The 16,192-nt window shown below is 37.0% G+C and overlaps 3 protein-coding genes across 5 annotated transcripts; 2 read left to right on the top strand and 1 right to left on the bottom strand.

Moving 5' to 3' along the window:
- The first annotated feature begins 435 nt into the window (after nt 1-435).
- On the top strand, nt 436-1,065 carry LOC137738665 (uncharacterized). Its single transcript, XM_068478138.2, has 2 exons — nt 436-634; nt 798-1,065. Exons 1-2 carry the CDS (start codon nt 440-442, stop codon nt 912-914), a joined length of 312 nt encoding a protein of 103 aa, XP_068334239.2. The 5' UTR covers nt 436-439; the 3' UTR covers nt 915-1,065.
- A 653-nt stretch (nt 1,066-1,718) lies between these two features.
- Nucleotides 1,719-8,243, bottom strand: POP2 (Pyridoxal phosphate (PLP)-dependent transferases superfamily protein). The gene is made up of 19 exons (XM_068479618.2): nt 7,686-8,243; nt 6,570-6,709; nt 6,271-6,355; nt 6,088-6,160; nt 5,442-5,539; nt 5,205-5,297; nt 4,658-4,731; nt 4,527-4,565; nt 4,361-4,449; nt 4,206-4,282; nt 4,047-4,121; nt 3,535-3,582; nt 3,356-3,439; nt 3,168-3,255; nt 3,013-3,091; nt 2,757-2,847; nt 2,579-2,657; nt 2,055-2,170; nt 1,719-1,932 (listed from the first exon to the last, which is right to left on the bottom strand). Exons 1-19 carry the CDS (start codon nt 7,725-7,727, stop codon nt 1,858-1,860), a joined length of 1,545 nt encoding a protein of 514 aa, XP_068335719.2. The 5' UTR covers nt 7,728-8,243; the 3' UTR covers nt 1,719-1,857.
- Nucleotides 8,244-11,803: 3,560 nt separating this feature from the next.
- LOC137739017 (uncharacterized) lies at nt 11,804-15,935 on the top strand. Of its 3 annotated transcripts, none has more exons than XM_068478490.2 (2): nt 11,804-14,554; nt 15,663-15,935. In XM_068478490.2, exon 1 carries the CDS (start codon nt 12,003-12,005, stop codon nt 14,505-14,507), a length of 2,505 nt encoding a protein of 834 aa, XP_068334591.2. In that variant the 5' UTR covers nt 11,804-12,002; the 3' UTR covers nt 14,508-14,554; nt 15,663-15,935. The 3 variants fall into 3 exon arrangements, with proteins under 3 accessions (XP_068334591.2, XP_068334590.2, XP_088556421.1); XM_068478489.2 differs by having other exon boundaries at nt 11,804-14,513; XM_088700295.1 differs by lacking the exon at nt 15,663-15,935 and adding an exon at nt 15,272-15,462 and having other exon boundaries at nt 11,810-14,513.
- Nucleotides 15,936-16,192: the final 257 nt, after the last annotated feature.

The following is a 16,192-nucleotide window of genomic DNA, read 5'->3' on the forward strand; positions in this document are numbered from 1 at the left end:
TGATTGCCCTCATTGTTAAAGTCTTTCTCTTCAACTCACTGTCTCCTGAGTTCAAGTTCTTCCCATCTCCCCTTCTTTTTAGTGTAAATTAGTATAAATTATTGATTGTAATAAAATTTTGGGAGTTTTAACGAAACACTCCCGATACTGTTCACTTATAACGAAAATGACATTTTTACTCTAAAAAATCACTCATGATACTATTCACTTACAACACATTTTTGTCATTTTGATTAAAACTCAAAACTTTCAAGTTTTTTTCATTATTTTTCCTTAAAATTTTACCGTCCAAGAGATGTTTAATTAATGGAAGAAACATGCATGTGGGCCAGTGGCACCAGCTCAACAAGTGAATGACTGGTGTGTAAACTTGGTCCAGTAAACCATACAAATACAACCAACTTGCTTTTAAGTTGCTGGTTTTCTATCCTCCATATATATGTATAGTTGGAATAGATGTGATGCACCTTATCCACTCTCAGCGAAGACCACTAGATATTCTACAGAAATAGGAAGCGAAAGGAAATCAAAGAAAAACATGGACGGGATACAACAACTAGGTCTTCCAGTTCTAGGAATTGTAGCTGCTGCAGCTGTTACCTTCTATGCTGTCAGCTTTCTTGAGCTTAGTGAGGTAACTTCTCTCTCTCTCTCTCTCTCTCTCTCTCTCTCTCTCTCAATCACAAAATTTAATCTATGTTGTTTTTCTTTTTCTCTAATTATATGGTCAAATAAATCTGGACATTTGTACCAAAAGATTTAAACAAGTGTTATCTTTTCTTTGGTTGAATCTGCAGAAATCGTTTAGGGATCTGGACGAGAAAGAATATGGTGAAAGTGGTGGATATAAGCCATCTCCAAGCTCTAGGGTAAAGCGCGCCAGAAGAAAAGCTGAAAAACAAACCAAACGTTGAAAGCAAAACAATGTATACAGAGTTTTAATTTCTATATACCTTCTCAGTAATACTGTGGTTCTGAAGTTGTACAATGTTAATTCTACAACATGTTCTTCCCTTCTCACAACAAATTATTCCTTCTAAATATGATTATCTCGGTATTATAAAATGGAATTTTTTTTTCCTCCTTATTGCATGTCGTTGGAGTCCTTTTTTTTTTCCTGACAAATCAAATATCCGAGTTGGAGTCGTTCCATTTTGCAAACAAATTATATCGGAGCTCCTTTGCTCAGTATTAGGGATAGCAAGGTCATAAATAGAGATAACGAGCCTCATAAACTTTTATTTTTGTGATTTTAATGAAGTATTTTAGTATGTAACGATATTATAGAATGTAGACACTGTCGTCATTAGTTTCTAGTAAGCCTGGACTACTTTGATCTTTGAGAGATCTCTTATATTTAGATTTTGAACTTGATTTATTCCTCTAAAGGTACCAATTTCCTCCAGCATTTTGCATTAGGAAAATGATTTTTGCTCTCATTTTTCTCATTCTACCGTACTCCCTTCGTTTATACCCCTCGATTCTCTTTATTCAATCTAATAGCTAGAAGAAAATAAAGTTCATAGAGAAAAATGAAGTGCAGATATTAAAGGACGCCCAACGAGGAAGGAACTGATTATCACGGAAACCTGAAAATCTTATTTTATATATACATCTTTCGGAAGTAGGCTGATAAATTTTGTTATCAACATGATGAGGAAATTCGAACTTGAAACCTCTTCCAACATTCAAAAGAAAAGTACAACTAAACCGACAACTGTTGGTGAAGTAGGGCTTTATTCAGAATATCATTCATTTAACAAAAACACAAAGGGGAAAGGATTTTGCTTTTACACGAAAGTCTACATCTTTTTTTCACCATCGTCAGATATCAATCAATACATTTACAAGTTGCAACTACTTCTGCTTAGATTTGAGTTCCTTCACATATTCTTCAGTGTCCTTCAATGCTTTCCCGTAAAGGCTTATTAACTGGAAATGAAAACACAGGTTCTGGTTAGCATGTTTGTAAGAAACTTACTCCGAAAACCTTTTCCACGATGCAAGTATTACTCAATTTTAAGGAAGATTGGAACAAATCGGGAATAGCCTACCTCGTCAACCTCACTAGGAGTCATAATAAATGGTGGAGACATCATTATGTTATCCCCAGCGACACGTACTAGCATCCCATGCTTCTCGCATTGGGCTCCAAAATATGCACCTACCCCTGTGATGCATATCATCAAGGCATAATGTATAAGCTAAGACAGCCCCGATATTACAGAAACAATTGCTTCTGGTCACCACGCCAGTCAATCAGAAAAACCCACCAGATATCACAAAATAAAACAGCAATTAGGGGAGAAAAAAGAAGAACAGTATACACATCTTAGCACACCAGCCCCATAGTGGTTTGCGCATGTAGTTTCTCTGTCCATACTCCATATAAATAATAATTTCTTCTGAACATACTGTAAAACAGGTAGGACTATTGAACCGGATCTCTTTGATAGGTTTGGACTGCAATCTTATATGCAAATGTAGCTCAATTATACCCAAAAAGTTTCCCATAAAAACTATCCATACTAGATTTACTCTACGTCATTTTTCTTTTCAGTGTAAAGATGAGACTTACCCCATTCAGCAGGAAATGGATCATTGGGTGACTTATTGTCTGTGAATTCTGTACCAAGGATCAACCCAGTTCCCCGTATCTGCATAACCGACATAAGGAGTGCCATGTTAATATTGTACTGATTGTAGTTTCTCCTTCTAATTTCTGTAGTGCAAAAAGATCAAGTAAAAACATGTACCTCCCCTATGATTGGACTATCAGAGAAGGCTTTTACACCATCTTGAAATCTTGGGGCAATGCTCCGTACTTGTTCAACAATATTTCTTTCCCTACAAACAAGTGAAATGTTAATTGCCAATTACCAAGATTGGTGGTCAGCATGAGATCAATGCTGTTTCGTCCAGATTCTAAACATGGTTGGTTTAAATCCTTAAAAGTTGGAACCCAGATAACTTTGCTTTTAAATTGTTTGAACCAAGCAAATAAGAACATACTTGTAGATCTTGAGTGTTTCAATTGCAACTGCACAGGCTACGGGGTGTCCAGAATATGTAAACCCATGAGAAAAAGAACCTGGCACAAAAGAAATCGACTTGTTCAACAATAATACCTTGGAATGGAATTTGATTAGTTTACAGTACCAACATACCAAGCTTGCTGCTTTGAGAGTGTATGACATCTGAAACTTCAGGGCTCACAAGAACAGCGCCAATTGGCATATATGCAGAAGAAAGAGCCTGGAACATCCAACAACACAGCAATGAGGAAACAAATATTTCTGTGGAATGTGAGAGTGCAGCTCTGTATTTGTAGTTTTGTACGTAGTTTCAATTTTACCTTTGCCACAGACACAAGGTCTGGTTTAATGTTGTATTTGTCACACCCATACATGTAGCCAAGCCTTCCAAATGCACAGATTACCTTAAGAAGTAAAGAAATAAAGCCTAAGCTTAACAACTAACATATAAAGCTGACTTGAAAGATCAGTTTACATTAAGGACAAGAATTCCATATACCTCATCGGCAATAAATAGAATGTCATATTTCTTCACAACAGCTTGAACCTGCATCAAATAGGAAATGCTTGTCCATTACAAAGATCGAGAGCGACAGAGTCGTGTCTGTTCTGAATGAAACAACACATTAAAGCTTGCAATCATCCAGTAGCAGTAATTCCCATAATGAATTAAATCAACACAAAGCAGGACAAGTACAAACCAAGTATGGGACGAAGTATGAATCACTTAAAAGATATATTTCAGCTCATCCCACTGTAGTGGACTTGATAACATGAATGGTTCAGTGAAAACAAGTTATATAATCGGCTTTATAGACACTAACACGGTAGGCCCAACCCAGCTAATAGTACAACAGTTTTAGAATAGCCTATACACATCAGGTGACAAAACCAAAACGGCATTAAATTTAAAATGAAGCTTGAGCTCAGACACCTATTGTGATAACTAAGTACAACCAACGAAGCATTTGCAGTACTGTTCAGTTTGTAACACAATGTGCAAAAGCTCACCTTTTCAAAATAAGTTGCAGGTGGAGTTATAACACCGCCTGCTCCCATGACAGGTTCAGCAATGAACGCAGCAATCTGAAAGTAGCAAACACACCGGCTCAAAAACACAAAGTACCCTCGGCATTTCTAGATTTTGAACAATTCACCTGAATAACTTACCGTCTCTGGTCCCTCTTTGAGGATAAGATTTTCCAAATTGTTGGCTAGTCTTGTAGAGAACTCTTCTTCTGTCTCACCTGGCATATATCAAGCTAAAACTTTAATAAAATCAGTCACAGTTAAATCTCAAAGATTAGATCAGTGTAAAAATAGACCAGGAAGGTGATGGCGCCAATAATGTGGGCAGTCAGTGTGCAATGCAAATGGAGCTGGAAGATCAAACTTTTGATGCAAAGCAGGGAGGCTGCGAAGAAAGAATAAAAGAGTAAATGGACTGAAGGATGATTTTTTGTGCAAAATTCTCAAGAATATTTATCCTACCCAGAAAGACTTGCGGCTATTAAAGTTGAACCATGGTACCTGTTAGGATGAAAAGGCAACATCAAAGGACTGGTTACAATAACTGAAGCAAATAAAGCGAAAACAAAAGGAGTTGAGAAAGTTGAAAATACGATTTATGTCGAGCTATGAATTTCTTTTTATCTGGGCGTCCAAGTGCATTATTATAATACCAAACCAGCTTCACCTACAAAGCAAACATTTCAAATAGTTAAAAAGATCTGTAATAACCAAACTGGATATTAATTTCTATAATATCATTTTTGAACTCCTGAATAAACAAAGCAGTTCAACTGGTTACATTCTCATGAATTGGGTATTCAGGCAACTCAGATATCTTCAAACTTTGCGGAGTTCATAAGCTTTTCAGATTTTGAATTTTCCTTTGATAATTACATGGAAATCAAATTGAACAAGTATAAATAATTGTTTCATGGTTCCGCTCCATGCCAATAAGAAAGATATCGAAGTCCTCCAATTTGGCTACTTCGTCCAAATGCGTTGTATTAATTAATTAATGTTATTCTCTCAACAATTAGTTGAAGTTTAGCATCATGTAAAGCTAGTATGTAAAATGTAACATCAATCAAAATTCACATTTCCATCTTAGATAAATTGGAACCTGTAGTCAAATAAATTTCTTCTACGATTGAACCAAACCTGAGTATCATTGGCTTCGGATCCACTATTAGTAAAGAAGGCTTTTGCCATTTTTGTAGCTGTAAAAGTTTCTAGAAGTTCTTTTGCCAAGTCCTGTAAAAGAAAATATGTTGCTAAATATCACATGCAGGCATCTTAAGAATGTATCCATTAAACTATGTGGAACAGAAAATAAAAGAAACTAGAATTGCATATTAATATAAAAGAAACTAGGAAGTAAAGAAACAAAATGAATACCAAAGATGGTCTAGTAGTACGATTCCAAAATGAGTGGTAAAATGGCAAGGTATTCAACTGTTTAGTTGCTGCCGCAACCAGTCGAGGTTCATTTCCACCTGCAAGTTTAAACAATAGAAATATTTGAATTCAAGTAATTTATTCAACATATCTACTTTTTGACAATTACACATAACAAACTTACAATCGTGAGGTTAGGAAAAGCTACAATAAGATAACCGGGGTAGATTAGGATAAAGGCTAATAAAGGAGGTCAAAGAGACTAGTGCAAATAGTCTGATTCAAGAGCAGGGTGCGCAAGAAAGCTGTAAATACAAGGCTAAGAGAGGGGGACAGTATTCTTAGATACTTAATCCACATTTTCACTTCACTGCAAAATATAAGCATACTCGAGACATCTTACCTTTTTCTATTTCTTTTTTTTTTTTTTAATAGTAATAATAAAAGCTGAGGAATATGAGAAGTTAAGTTTGGTTGTGAGCCATGACACTCTTCCTCTCTACTCTGGATGTGATATAATAATATTCAAACATAATGATGAGAAATGAAACTGACGATATATTACAGAAGCAGTCTTAAGAAGTAAAGAGGAAGATGCACGCTTCAAGCTGAAGAAAAAAAATAATGGGAAACAAATCTTTCACACCTAATGCTGTGCACCATAGACCCGCAAGAGCATCAAGATACTTCTTCCCATTGCTGTCATAAGCATAGCTACCCTGATACCAAGAATGAAAAACGTTCAATGACTTCGAAAAAAATCAACTTTGAAAATAAGAAGTACATACAATAATATAAACCAGAGTTAATCCTATTTTCACAGAGATACCTCAGACTTTTCTATAATCAAAGGATGCACATCAGTACTCTGCCACCCAGCTGTGAAGGGTGCAAGCATATCATGCCCCTTGAACCTGAGAAAATTAATATTTGTCAACAACAAAGCTGTGACTGATTGGATTATATTGTGCACACAGATAAATGTATAGGCTATTATGCATGTACACTAACTAATACAGTGAAGATGCAGAACAGCAAATGCATGAAATACACATGATCATATACAAAATAAAAGTATCCTGAAAGGGGGATTACTGTGTAGAATGTTGACAATAGAACACCACCTACCCGAGGCCTTTTTCATCAGTTGTTGGTTCTTCCTTTTGCACAGATGACCCTGTACTATAGGACCGGGCCAGAAAGGGAACCATAAAGAGATGCTCCTGTGGACTTCTAGATACAGCAGCATATTTTGTAGATGAAACAAGCTGTAAACAAGAAAGATGGAAATTATTGAAACTTCTCCAAATGTGAAGTGAGTGAGCGTGTAATCATATGTATAAAACTCGCCATCACGAATGGGGCGTTAACTTGTGAGAAAAATAAACTTTCAATCTTTATGAGCATTTTAGAAGTAACAAAGAAAATGGGAAGGCCGTCTCGACATTAACATGTAACACTTTATGAGACAGGTTATATCAGCCGGTGCAGTTAGTTATATGTTTCGCATGTTTCGTGGCTCCAAATACTTAAAACTAAAAAATTGATTTAGCTTCCTTTTACAACATTTACTCAGCAACAAAATGGATTTTAGAACTGAATAGGAAAAAGCAAAAATATAGTCATATAAACATAACACGCACATAAAAGGCACGGCCAGCGATAAATTTAAGAAACAAACCTAAATTACAAAGTTACTTTGATCCCAACTTCAACTGTACAAAACGGCAATTAAAAACGAGTTTGAGATACTCAGTTAAAGTCCTTATTTTTTCCCAGCATTTTCTCAGCAACCAAACAATCAAAAAGTTAACATGCAAGTAGTGAAGTGGAAAAGTCACAGGAGGGATCTCCCCCCCCCCCCCCCTCTCTCCCCCTCCTCTTCTTTTTTATTAATTTTAAGTTGATCCACAAAGCCAGGAAGAAACACAAAGCTTCAAGCATTCGGATAAGGCATAAAAAGTCGAAGAAAATCAAAAGGGTAACTGAATTTTAGCTTTTCCAACATTTCAGCAAAGAAACGTAGACTTTAAGCACGAAAAGGCATCAACAAACAAACTGATCAAACCAGAAAGATCAAAACTTTATCAGAAATCTACAAAACGAAATTATCAAACCAGCAATCATACTCTCACAACTTGTTCTTAAATCTGCGGCTTCCAGAACATATCAATCAGAAAACACATACAGGAAGATGTAATCCAAAAAAAACCAAATGGGTATTCGGGATTAAAGACTTTATACCTGGGTTCTGAGATTGGATCGAAGAATACTACTGATCCCCATCTTTTGAAATTACTTTTATCTTCTGCAACAAAACATGCAGAGGAGAAGCAGAGTTCTTCGGTGACTGAGAGTCCCTTTGGTGACGGGTCGGTCTTTCCAATACTGAAGCGAAATGAACGATGTCGCCAAATGTGTCCAAATACGTTTCAATTACCACATTGCCCGTTACATTTGCCTTTATTATCCAAATCACCAATGCTTAATAATGATGGTGAGTACAATATCATCATCATTGACTTCACTCTTTTGCTCAAGCGGCCATCATGGGTCACAGAAATGCCACTCATTTTGAGTGCAAAAGATTTAATCTCTTTATGCGGAATCATCTTTTTTCTTCAACCTCACCGCAAATGTGGGATTTGCTTGTAACAGTTTTTTTCCATTCGAACGATATTCTAATATAATATCGTTACATAAAAAAAGATTTGAACTTGAATATTTACAATATTTAGCTAACTTGCTTACTTTTAGGACTACTTTATCTTTACAACAACAAAAATTTAGTTGAATTGAAATAAAAGTTGGGAAAGGAGGTACAAAGATTTGAAATATTATTGGAGAAGTTCCCACAATTTGTTTGTGTATGATTTGGAGAATTTATTGAATTGTTCACATCTAAATATGAATATCAGAAACTAAAATTGCATTTTAAAAACAAGATTTAAACAAAGATTTGGAACTCCAGATTTGAGTTCAAACTATTACAAATACATTTTTTGGACTAACCGACTATGTTTTGCGTACTATTTTGAGGAGGTGAAAATATGTCATAATATGTGGTGGGATACCTCATAAAAATTATTTTCTCCCATTTTATTAATGTTTTAAATAGTACTAATAAAAATAATGTAAGATGAACACATGATAAAGACGCAAAAGACGTATGGCATTACAATATAAATCAATTATTCACCAGATATTGCATTTTATGTCACAATGACTCAAACATTTGTCATCTTTCCCCCTTCATTATCTTCTTCAATATTAAAATAATAGGATAGTGATATCAACACACTTATTTTTATTTTTAATTTATTAATTTTAATTTTCGACCGTCAGGATCCAATGAATTGAAAAAAAATCAACGATCAAATTAACAAAAATGTGTGAATAATAAAAATAATGTGCGAATAACACTATCTAACAAATATCTGCATTTTTCCATTTGGTTTCCCTCTAAATATCCGCGGAGCATTTGCATTTTTGTGTTTCATCGTGTTTCAGATTTTCTTTTTGGGGTCAATGTCGCGTTTCATTATTTTAAGGTTTGTGGTGTTTGATCCAAATGGCCCATACGATAGGATCATGATCCTCTCCTAACCTAAGGATGAGGATCCTCATGATAAAAAAATGTGGATCGTTGGATGAAAATTCAACGGTTACAATTACTATAACTTTAAAGGGATCTCCTGTTTGTAGCCGTTGGATTTTCATCCAACAGCCCACATCGCTTGGTCATGAGAATCCTCATCCTTAGATTAGGAGAGGATCATGGTCCCATACGATAGGGACATGACCAAGGAGGATTCTCGTCGGATCCTCTTTGTGAGGATTTTAGGGATCTTCTAATCACATTCATTCATCGTACATTGTGCGATCATAAATTATTGTAATTTTTTTATTTAAAATTGAATATAAACAATACCTGACAAAAACTGGCCGTACGATGTACAATAAATGGATGTGATTGGAGAATTCCCGGATCCTCACAAAGAGAATCCTTTCTCGGACATGACATCGCTTGCTAAATGCAAACTCACCCACTCCCTCGTGACATATCAACCTACAACATGTCTCTGTCTCAATCAATTACATACTACTATGCGTTAAATTTTTGTGCATCGCAATGTTTTATGCTTTAGACTTTTATGCATCGTAATGTGTTATGCGTTAAATTTTTACGCATTGTAATGTGTTAGCGTTAAACTTTCATATATAGCAGTGAAATATTTTGTTTAACTTTTGTAACGCGACATTTTCATTCATTGAAGTCTTTCTTGCTCCAGTGGCTCCTATTTATAACCAAGCACCAAGACAACAAAGGGAGAAAAGTAACATGTATTTTTCTATTAAATAAATTGTAGTAATAATCCATTAACTTTAACTCAATTGGAGCAATGATCCTTTAACTAAAAATTCATTATCATTGATCCCTCAACTTTAATCCAACTGGAGAAATGGTCTCTCAACTTTAACTCAATTGGAACAATGATCCCTCAAAATTTAACCCAAGTGTAGCAATAGTCCTTCCAACATAACTCATTTTGACAAAATTTTGACGAAATTTACGAAAATGATCATAGTTACACGTTTTGATTAGTTGAGGAACCTCAATTGTAACAATAGTCATTCCAACATAACTTATTTTGACAAAATTCTGACGAAGTTGACGAAAAAGACCATAGCTACATATTTTGATGAGTTGAGGGACTAATGATAATGAATTTTTAGTTAAAGAATAATTTCTTCATTAAAATTAAGGATCATTACTACAATTTACTCTTTCCATTTGGTTCATGGGATCTGGCAATGAGTCGTTTTAGAAAAGCCTTCTGGTCCATTTTTATATATTTGTAGGCTTGTAGCAAACGTCCAAGCCTGATAATGGAGTTGTTTGTTGGGGATAATATAAACAATATAATTAAACAAAAATTTATATATGAGAGCATTAACCAACATTGAATTATGTGGATAATCTAAACCATAACCAACGTTTAAAATATTCACGAAATTATTGATATTTTCGTTGAAATATAAAAAAAGTAAGGATTGAAATGAAAAATGGGGTGAAATACAAACTTCACCCTATATCAACAAGATATAGAAAAATCAATGAAGATCGATGATGTTTTCCGATTTAGTACATAAATTTTTTTGAAACCAACTACAGATTTCGAACTTTTGAACATTTTTTGAGAAAATTTTCTTTAATTTCGATTAAATTTAAATAAGTTGATATACCAACCGTTGCAAGTTTTCATAATTTCCGTCGAAGCAAATCCATATTGATATTTTCATAAATTTGTTGAGGTGGGAGATTTGAATGTGAAATCTCATCCAATATTAAGTGGCAATATTTTTTAATAATGGAACAATGTCGTATCATAAACTCTCGTAAATCCTTTTCAAAACATAAAAACACTTGTAAATCATCCTTAAGCTTGTCAAAGCCAATGGAACTTGCTGAAAATTATTTATCACACGTTGTATTTCCATAAATCATTATGTTTTGGGTTAAGCAAAGAAGATGGCAAAAGAATGGAAGGAATCTACCTCTGCCTTGGAATTGAATTGTAATTGCTGAAATGAATGCAACAAAATATTGTAAAATTTGACTGAGACGCAAACGTTCTAATTATGTTGAGAATAAATTGTAGCATTGGTTCCTAACATGTGACATCTCACATCGATCAACGGTGATGGGGTGATCTGCTTTATATGTACATGTCGACCTCCATATAGCACGATGCCTTTTGGGAACTCATTGGCTTCGGGTTCCATCGGAACTCTAAAGTTAAGCGAGTTCGGGCGAGAGCGGTCCTAGGATGGGAAGTTCTCGTGTGAGTTCCCAAAAACAAAACCGTGAGGGCGTGACCGCGACCCAAAACGAACAATATCGTACTACGACAAAGTCGAGACTGGGATGTGACATAACACAATGATCGAATTGCAGTCTTGGTCTACCAAAAAATGATCAAATTGCAGTGTTGGTTTAAAAATAAAAAATTATTTTAAGTATTAGAATTAACTATTAGAATTTTTTTCTTCAACACATACTGCATCACAGTTTCAAATCCTCCTTTTTCCGGTGTAACTTAGTGCGTAGAATATCTCTTTTTTCAATGAAAACTAAATGTATCCCCCATCAAACCGACAAAAAATTATCAAGGATTTTGCTTATCCATATATTTTCAAAAATGACTCGTTTGAAAGTATTATAAAATGATTAAAACATCTTGATGAATTTTTTTTTTATTATAAAGAATAATTGAAATGCATTTTGAAAGAAACGACATTTATGTATTTCTCGCAAACAACACTTCAAATATATATATTTTTTAAATTCAGTTATTTTTAAATTACTTCCAAACACAAAAAAATGTTTACTCGTTTCGTTTCGGAAGGACAAAAGTCGTCCGAAAAATGGAAGGGTAAAAGAGACCTCCGCCTTTCGTTCAAGTCCCACTCCCACTTCACCATCTCTCAGTCGTCGTCGTCGTCTTCTTCTTCTTCTTCTTCTTCTTCTTCCACCCTCCACTGAACCAGATCATCACCATGCCCACTGCTCCCGCTGAAAATCCGGATACAACCATGACCCAAATCGAAGAAGAAGAAGCCCCTCAACAAGAAAGCCCTCATTCCGAACCACCACATTCCCAATCCACAACCCTAACCCTAGACCCCCCTCAAGACCAAGATATCCAACAAAACCCACCTCTCCAATCGCAGCCAAGCCCTAAAGGCAAATCCGATGAATTTCCCGCCCGATCTCCTCGTGGCACGACCACCACCACCACCATTACCTTCTACCGCCGTGGAACGAAGCGAAAGAAGTTGGGTTCGAAGCGGAAAGCCGCCGCTTCGGGGAACAGCAAGGCCCAGCAGAAGCTTCAGACCCAGAGAGAGATCTTAAATCCAATACCCTTCGTGCCCGCCAAAAATCTCGACTTTGAGAAGCACGAGAAGCTCTTGAAGCGGCTCAACCTGTGGGACTTCGTCCACGTCGAGTTTGATCGGAATCTTCGGGTTGATCTTCTCGCTGAGTTAATTTCCAGTTTCAACCCCACCCAGCGGGGCAGCTACGTCAATGGGTCAAGGGTTAAGGTCAACCGGGCCGACTTGGCCCGGGCCTTGAAGCTTCCTTCAAAACCGGTGAAGAAGGGTGGTGCTGTGCCAGTAGCGGATGGTGCTGAGGAGCCTCCTGCAGAGGCTGCTTCGGAGGAGTCCATAGCTTTTATCGAAGAATTGGTATCGAATTGGGTGCTTTTGCACGAGGATACGTGGATGATGCCAAGCGAGGTGTTGAATTGGACTAAGGCAATCAAAGAGGGGCATTTTGTGAAGGTGGATTGGGCTGGTTTGATTTGGTTCATGGTGGAGAAGGAGTTGGCTCAGGCCCCTAAATTGGGGGATTGTTACTATGCGTCGCATTTGCAGTGTTTGATAAAATCACAGCACGCGAGGTTCCTTACGGTGAAGGAACAAGAGACTCCTCAGTTTGATGTTAATGCTGTTGATGTTCATGCGGTTGATATTGATGCGGTTGATGTTGATGCGGTTGATGTCGATGCAAAAATGGAAGAAGAGGAGGAGGAAGAGGATTGTAGCAGGGATGTAAAAATGGGCGGGGAGGATGATTTACATGGACACGGCGGATTGGAAGAGCACAACATTGAATTATGCCTTGGCCAAGACAATGTGGATACAGATGATTTTAGGCAAGAGCAAGACAACAATGTGGATACAGATGATTTTAGGCAAGAGCAAGACAATGTGGATAGTATGGATGTTAGGCAAGAGCAAGGCATTCTGGATAGAGCTGATATTAGGCAGGACAATGTTGATAGAACTAATGTTGGGCAAGAAAACCTCGAGGAATCTGGTGTCGAGAAGGAGCAAGTTGGGGTTGAGGATGTAATGGATTTTGAAGAATGTAAGGTGGAAGAGCCTGGCCAATGGTTTTTGGGTGGGCAGGGCAGTGCAAGTGAACCTGTTTTGCAGCGGTGTAATCTTGGTGGAGTTAATTTGGGTTGTGGCGAGGAGGGGAAAAAAGATATGGAGTTTTTTGAAGGCATAGATGAAGAAGGAAACGAAGAGGAACTAGAAGAAGAAGAGGAGGAGGAGGAGGAGGAGGAGCAGGAGGAGGGAGGTTTTCACCTTTCACTTAAGGATAGGCCTTTAGAGGGTTTGGCCTCGGGTAGTCTTATTCATCCAATGGAAGTAGCACATAACCCTCTTAGTTTAGATATGTCAATGGGTGATCAGTTTGCTGGGGAGTTTCTTTCTTCAAGGGACGATAGTCGAATGCAGCCTGGTAGTTCCTCATTTTTTGGAAGTGGTGGTCTTGAGAGAGAGCTTGTCCATGAAAATGATAACTCTCATCATCCTCTCAATGGTAATAAGCGGTTGAGGATGGGTGGCCCTTGGGATGGTAAGGTGTCAGGTGGTGACTTTGATTCGTGCATGGAGCAAATGCAGCACTGGATGGAAAAGGCTAAGATGGTGTATACGCAGAAAGAACAAGTTTGCGAGCAATCGATGGTTGACCAGCGGATGTTACTGGATGAGTTACAGCAAAGGGAGGAGGTGATTGGTCACTTGCAGAGGGCCAAGGCTGAAGAGCAGCAGAAGAGAAAAATGGAGATGTATCGGCTTGAGCGTGAACTCTATGTAATGGGAAAGCTCTTGGATGGCTATAGGAAGGCTTTGAAGGAAACACAAAAAGCATTTGCTGAATATAGAGCACGTTGTCCACAATCTGATGAGCCACTCTACAGGGATGTTCCTGGGTCAGGTGGTCTTGTTTTGAGCACCATGGAACTGGCGAAGCAACGCCTAAAGAAAGAAGAAGAGGAAAGGATGACCCGTCTGCTGCTTGAAAGACAGATTAAGGACTTTGAAGCTGGGTGGGTTAGCAAATTTGAAGCACACCCCAAGAGTGTTGAATTACTGAGTAACAGGTTGCAAGATGTAGAGTTGGAAGTGAAACTTCTGATTGAACGGATTGCAAAACAGAGGATTCCAGAAATACCAGAATCTGCTCCAAATGGAAATGAATGATGCTTGGTGAGTCATCTGATTGTGCTTCCAATACACATGTTGTCTTAGTAAGTTATTTGATTAATCTTATTAATAGAGTATATATCTTAATATAATTCTAAGATCTTAATGTTCTTGTTTGTTGCAAAATTTTACTTGATTATCACAGTGCTGTATTGGGGATTAATTTTTCATAAATGATTACATTTTCCATAGTTCCCTTGCATCTATATCTCTCAATGACACTATGACCTTATTGTATTTCGATTTATTAATAAAAGTAAAGGAATAGATTGAAACATGGCACAACTCTAACTTTCCATTCCTTCTACATCAACACAATCCCTGATGGGGATAAACACCAATACTTTTCATGCCTTGCCTAACTATTTTATGCTGGATATGGAACTATTTTAAGATCGGATCAATTGGTGAAGGTTCAGGGGTGGAAGAAGATGTTGTGCAGTGGAGAGTTTCTTTACATGGAGAGAGAGATGATGTTCAAAGCTCCTCTTGAGTAGCTTTTATCTGGATAGTTTCTATTCGGAAACTGTCTGTAGACTGTAGCTAACTTGATAAAAGAGAGGATGATTTAAGTGAAGTTCTGATCTGTGTGCAAAAGGTTGCAGTATTATTTGTCATTGTTTGTTGCATGGTCTGCTGGCATGGGGGTGGTTGTGGCTTTTTCTTCCTGTCTTGGAGATTGAAAATGGATTTTAGTTCAAGACAGATAAGGTTCATTGACGAATGTTTTCAGTTCTTATATTCTCCTATTGCTTTGGCAGGCGTCAACAGTAAACAGAAGACAAAGCTTCGGTTAATATGCATGTTTAGTATTTTAATCATCCAAGTGGAAATTATAGCTCTATTAGTGGTGGTAGCCCTGGCCCTTGACCGTTGACGCTGTTGATCCCTTTTTGGCATCGAACTTTCTTATATAATCATCTTGATAGAAAAATGGCATTATTTGTTGTAATGTTTTATTGCCCAGAAAATTAGTGGTAGTTGTTCTTACTTCCTGTCTAAACCAGAAACTACAGTGAGTAATGATAAAAGCTTAGCTGATGTCAATGTAAACTCATGACTTTATTTTCATGTCCGAACTCTGTAGCAAGATTTTGAGGAAGCTAATAATTAGTTTTTAATCACTTTATCACATGATGGATTTTTATGCAGGTTACTGTTCTGCTAACGTATGCTAGAAAGCCTGGTGCATCGTTTGACGGGATTTGGAGGCAACATACAAGGAAGATCATTGTTTTTTGCAGTGTTTGTTGCTGACATTAGCCTCTTACTTCACTGGTAGTCAGTCGGCTTTATATTGTAGGTCATATACTAGCTCTTACTGTATCGGTAGTAAATATATTTGAAGCTTTTGCACATCAGGATATATGCTTCTCAATGCCAATGAATGATAAACAAGCTGCTTAAGTTATCTTCGTTTCCGCATCATTTGTGTAAGATTAGAAGCATTCATATTGGTCTTTTTATTTCTATACAGGACCCCATTTTGGCAGGGCCCTTTTCTTTGTAAAGGCTTTCCACCTGAGTTATGAGCCATTGAAATCGGTCTATCTTGCCTGCCGGAAACCATAATTACGCGATGATCATACTAATGTCTTGCGAGTAGGATTCGCTTTTACTCTGTTTATCCATTGTGTTTATAATCCAGCATTGAACCGTTTTGATCTGCTGGACCGATGCCT

The sequence above is a fragment of the Pyrus communis genome, chromosome 9 (genome assembly GCF_041283825.1).
Source record: "Pyrus communis isolate YQ-2024b chromosome 9, ASM4128382v1, whole genome shotgun sequence".
NCBI lineage: Eukaryota > Viridiplantae > Streptophyta > Magnoliopsida > Rosales > Rosaceae > Pyrus > Pyrus communis.

Bases quoted from the DNA above. Each gene is read 5' to 3' on its own strand.
- POP2 (XM_068479618.2), bottom strand. From the start codon at position 7,727: ATGGGGATCAGTAGTATTCTTCGATCCAATCTCAGAACCCAG. The intron at 6,161-6,270 runs GTATCTCTGTGA...TCTTGGTATCAG, and splicing joins TGATTATAGAAAAGTCTGAG to GGTAGCTATGCTTATGACAG. The intron at 4,732-5,204 runs GTTTGGTTCAAT...TTTGCTTTGTAG, and splicing joins CCGAAGCCAATGATACTCAG to GTGAAGCTGGTTTGGTATTA.
- LOC137739017 (XM_068478490.2), top strand. From the start codon at position 12,003: ATGCCCACTGCTCCCGCTGAAAATCCGGATACAACCATGACCCAAATC.
- LOC137738665 (XM_068478138.2), top strand. From the start codon at position 440: ATGTATAGTTGGAATAGATGTGATGCACCTTATCCACTCTCAGCGAAG. The intron at 635-797 runs GTAACTTCTCTC...TTGAATCTGCAG, and splicing joins GCTTTCTTGAGCTTAGTGAG to AAATCGTTTAGGGATCTGGA.